The following is a 2,736-nucleotide window of genomic DNA, read 5'->3' as shown; positions in this document are numbered from 1 at the left end:
AGCACAACTGTGACAGCAGAAACGTCACCATCAGCATCGATAACATCGATCACAACCTCGTCGAGTACAGTAAGTGAAGCATCGACATCAACACTATCGTTTTCGCCCACCACACAATCGACAGGCCAAGCTTCCAGCAGCACAGTGGGCGGTAGCACAGCAACACCAGCTGTAACTAGCAGTACAAGTGTACCTGAAACTTCACAGTCAACATATAACGTAACTGACTCGTCAACTCTTTCAAATGCAATGCCTACAGGCTCAACAGGTCCTGTCACGTCATCAGAATCGGCAACAACAACCGGAAGATCAACTGCCAATCTTACATCGACGGAACCGAAAACAACTTCATCAGAGATAGGTAATTTTAGTCTAACACTTTTGAATATTATTGCGGCATTGTTGTATTACGATGTATTCACATGTGTTTATAATGGGTTGTTAATAATGTATGTTTCCGCTATTGTGTATTTGAATTGTTTTGAAGACGTTGTATCCTTTCATCGGTAAACTTTTTACGTCAATAAATATGAAGAATATATTTTATAATATATGGAGCGAAGTAAAGAGTAATAGCTGCCATTATTGATATCAATAATGAGCCTCTATAAATTGATATTCAATTTTTGATTGTTAACCTACCCAATACTATGTATTAAATAGATAAATCCAAATATACATTGAATTATGATGAGTTGGTTATTGATAAGTTACTATAGTTATAATATTGTTAATAAAGTACTGTGCTTTATATCTTTCAAATATTACAGTCGATTTCTAAACCTACATCTTGAATACAAAGTTTGATGTTGATTGACGCATGTATAGTTTTACTAAGTCAAGTAATTTTTATAGTTGAAGGTAAATGTATTTTTCTTCTTCTAATGTTAATGTATAATACAAATTGGACATTGCAGGTATAACAACTTCTGGATTAACACATTCCATATCTACCCCTACTGTAACATATACAACAAACGAAGGCACCACTTCATGGCATGGCATAAACTCAGGTAAGTTTATTGAAATATTACCGATGACAAAATTGTGTATTGTTTAAAAGCTGACAGTGCAAGTTAAAAAGCTTTCATTTGAGATTATTGTTGGTTTTTTTCAAAATATTTATTTCTTGTTTTGAGATCTTCCCCGTCTCTTCCGACTATAAGTTCTAAGGAAGAGACGACATTTTAGTTTGTCCTTGCTTGGTAACGAGTATGGGTCTCGCTGGGTATAACAAGTGCATTACCCGTCGAACCGGTTATCATTTGTTCAACGTGTGCGCAAGGCGACACTACTATACTATTGTATATATATATATATAACACTTTCACAATTTGTTATTGACATTTTGTATCAGATCAGTTGAATACAACTAAAATGGAACACATCAAAGTAAGCACTTGTCTGAGAAAAATAGTAAAATACGACCAATTAAAATATAATGCACAACCCTTGCATTTCGCACGTGTTTTGATAGTAATGCGTCTATACGACGAGGACTACGAGTTCATAATAAAGTTTTGTGTGATGGTGCAGTTCTATGCACGTGAAAGACCGATGATATATTTTCAGTAATATACCTTCTATTTTGGATACACAATTTTGGAGAATGTGCCATAAGTAACAAACAGCTTGTTTCAAAGTCTTCAGGTGAGTGCGTTTTGTTTTTGATAACGGTTGCCGATCAGGGTGCGCGGTGCATTGAATCGCAAGACAGTCAGTTATAGAATGATAACCGGCTTGATAGGTAATGCGTTTTTCATAGCCAGCGAGACCCATACTTGTTACCAAGCAAGGACAAACTAAAATGTCGGCACTTCCTTAGAAACTATAGCCGGAAGAGATGTGGAAGATATCAAAACCAGAAAAAAAGATATTTTTTTTTTTAACTTGCACTATCAGCTTTAAGTTATACTGATCCCTCCGTCAGCGCAAAGGAAAATTATATTATTGAAATCCCTGATCGACCAATGGCTGGTTATTATAACAAAATTCGAGTATAGGATTTTGTTTTTGATACACTTCAGACCAGCAGTCAGTTTTCGTGACAGGTATCCTACCGATGCTGCATTTATTATTTCCACACCATATCACACCTTCATCCCGAAATTTGCCCGTTTGCTATCATGAGCTCATCACGAAAGAACCAATGCAGAACCAAGAGCACTGGAAAGTGCAAAAAGCAATTACTGCAGACTAAACAACATCAGCGAAAATACTATTTAAAGCTATCTGATATTGTTTGAAATATATAAAACACATATTTATTTAACAGATACTCTATTTCAAAACGAAAAATTCAAAAGTAAGGATTTTGTAAATAAGATTGTCTTGCAGATTTATCTTGGGTAAGTGTTCATAAAACTCATTTCAAATTAAATGCCATTTAGAAACATCGACTACTAGTAACACAACGCCGACCACAGAAAGAACAGTTGAAACCAATACTGGCACTGTGTCCAATTCCGTGTCAAGCACGACTGTAACAGAAAAAACATCACCATCAGCATCAATGACACCAACCGAAATCTCGTCCAGTACAGCAAGTGAAGCATCGACGTCAACACTTTCGTCTTCGCCCACCACCGAATCGACAGACCAAGCGTCAAGCAGTACCATGAGCGAGGGCACAACTGCCTCTACTGCAACAAAAAGCACAAGTGAACAGCTAACCACACAGTCAACAGCTCAAGCAATTGATTCGTCGACGTTTACTAGTCAACCGACTACAAGTTC

The 2,736-nt window shown here is 36.7% G+C and overlaps 1 protein-coding gene across 1 annotated transcript in view; it reads left to right on the top strand.

Annotated features, from left to right (window-relative positions):
* Positions 1–2,732, top strand: part of LOC110460308 (cell wall protein DAN4-like) — a gene marked incomplete at its 3' end in the record, with an annotated part of 8,267 nt that extends 5,535 nt beyond the window's left edge. The window contains exons 2-4 of the mRNA XM_021513139.1: positions 3–361; positions 918–1,013; positions 2,391–2,732. Of these exons, the coding sequence (XP_021368814.1) occupies positions 3–361; positions 918–1,013; positions 2,391–2,732 (797 nt within the window). The remainder of the gene's footprint in view (positions 1–2; positions 362–917; positions 1,014–2,390) is intronic.
* Between the last annotated feature and the right edge of the window lie 4 nt (positions 2,733–2,736).

The sequence above is a fragment of the Mizuhopecten yessoensis genome, unplaced genomic scaffold, assembly GCF_002113885.1.
Source record: "Mizuhopecten yessoensis strain PY_sf001 unplaced genomic scaffold, ASM211388v2 scaffold10359, whole genome shotgun sequence".
NCBI lineage: Eukaryota > Metazoa > Mollusca > Bivalvia > Pectinida > Pectinidae > Mizuhopecten > Mizuhopecten yessoensis.
Note: the sequence above shows the minus strand (reverse complement) of the source record. Positions and strands in the feature narration are given on the sequence as shown.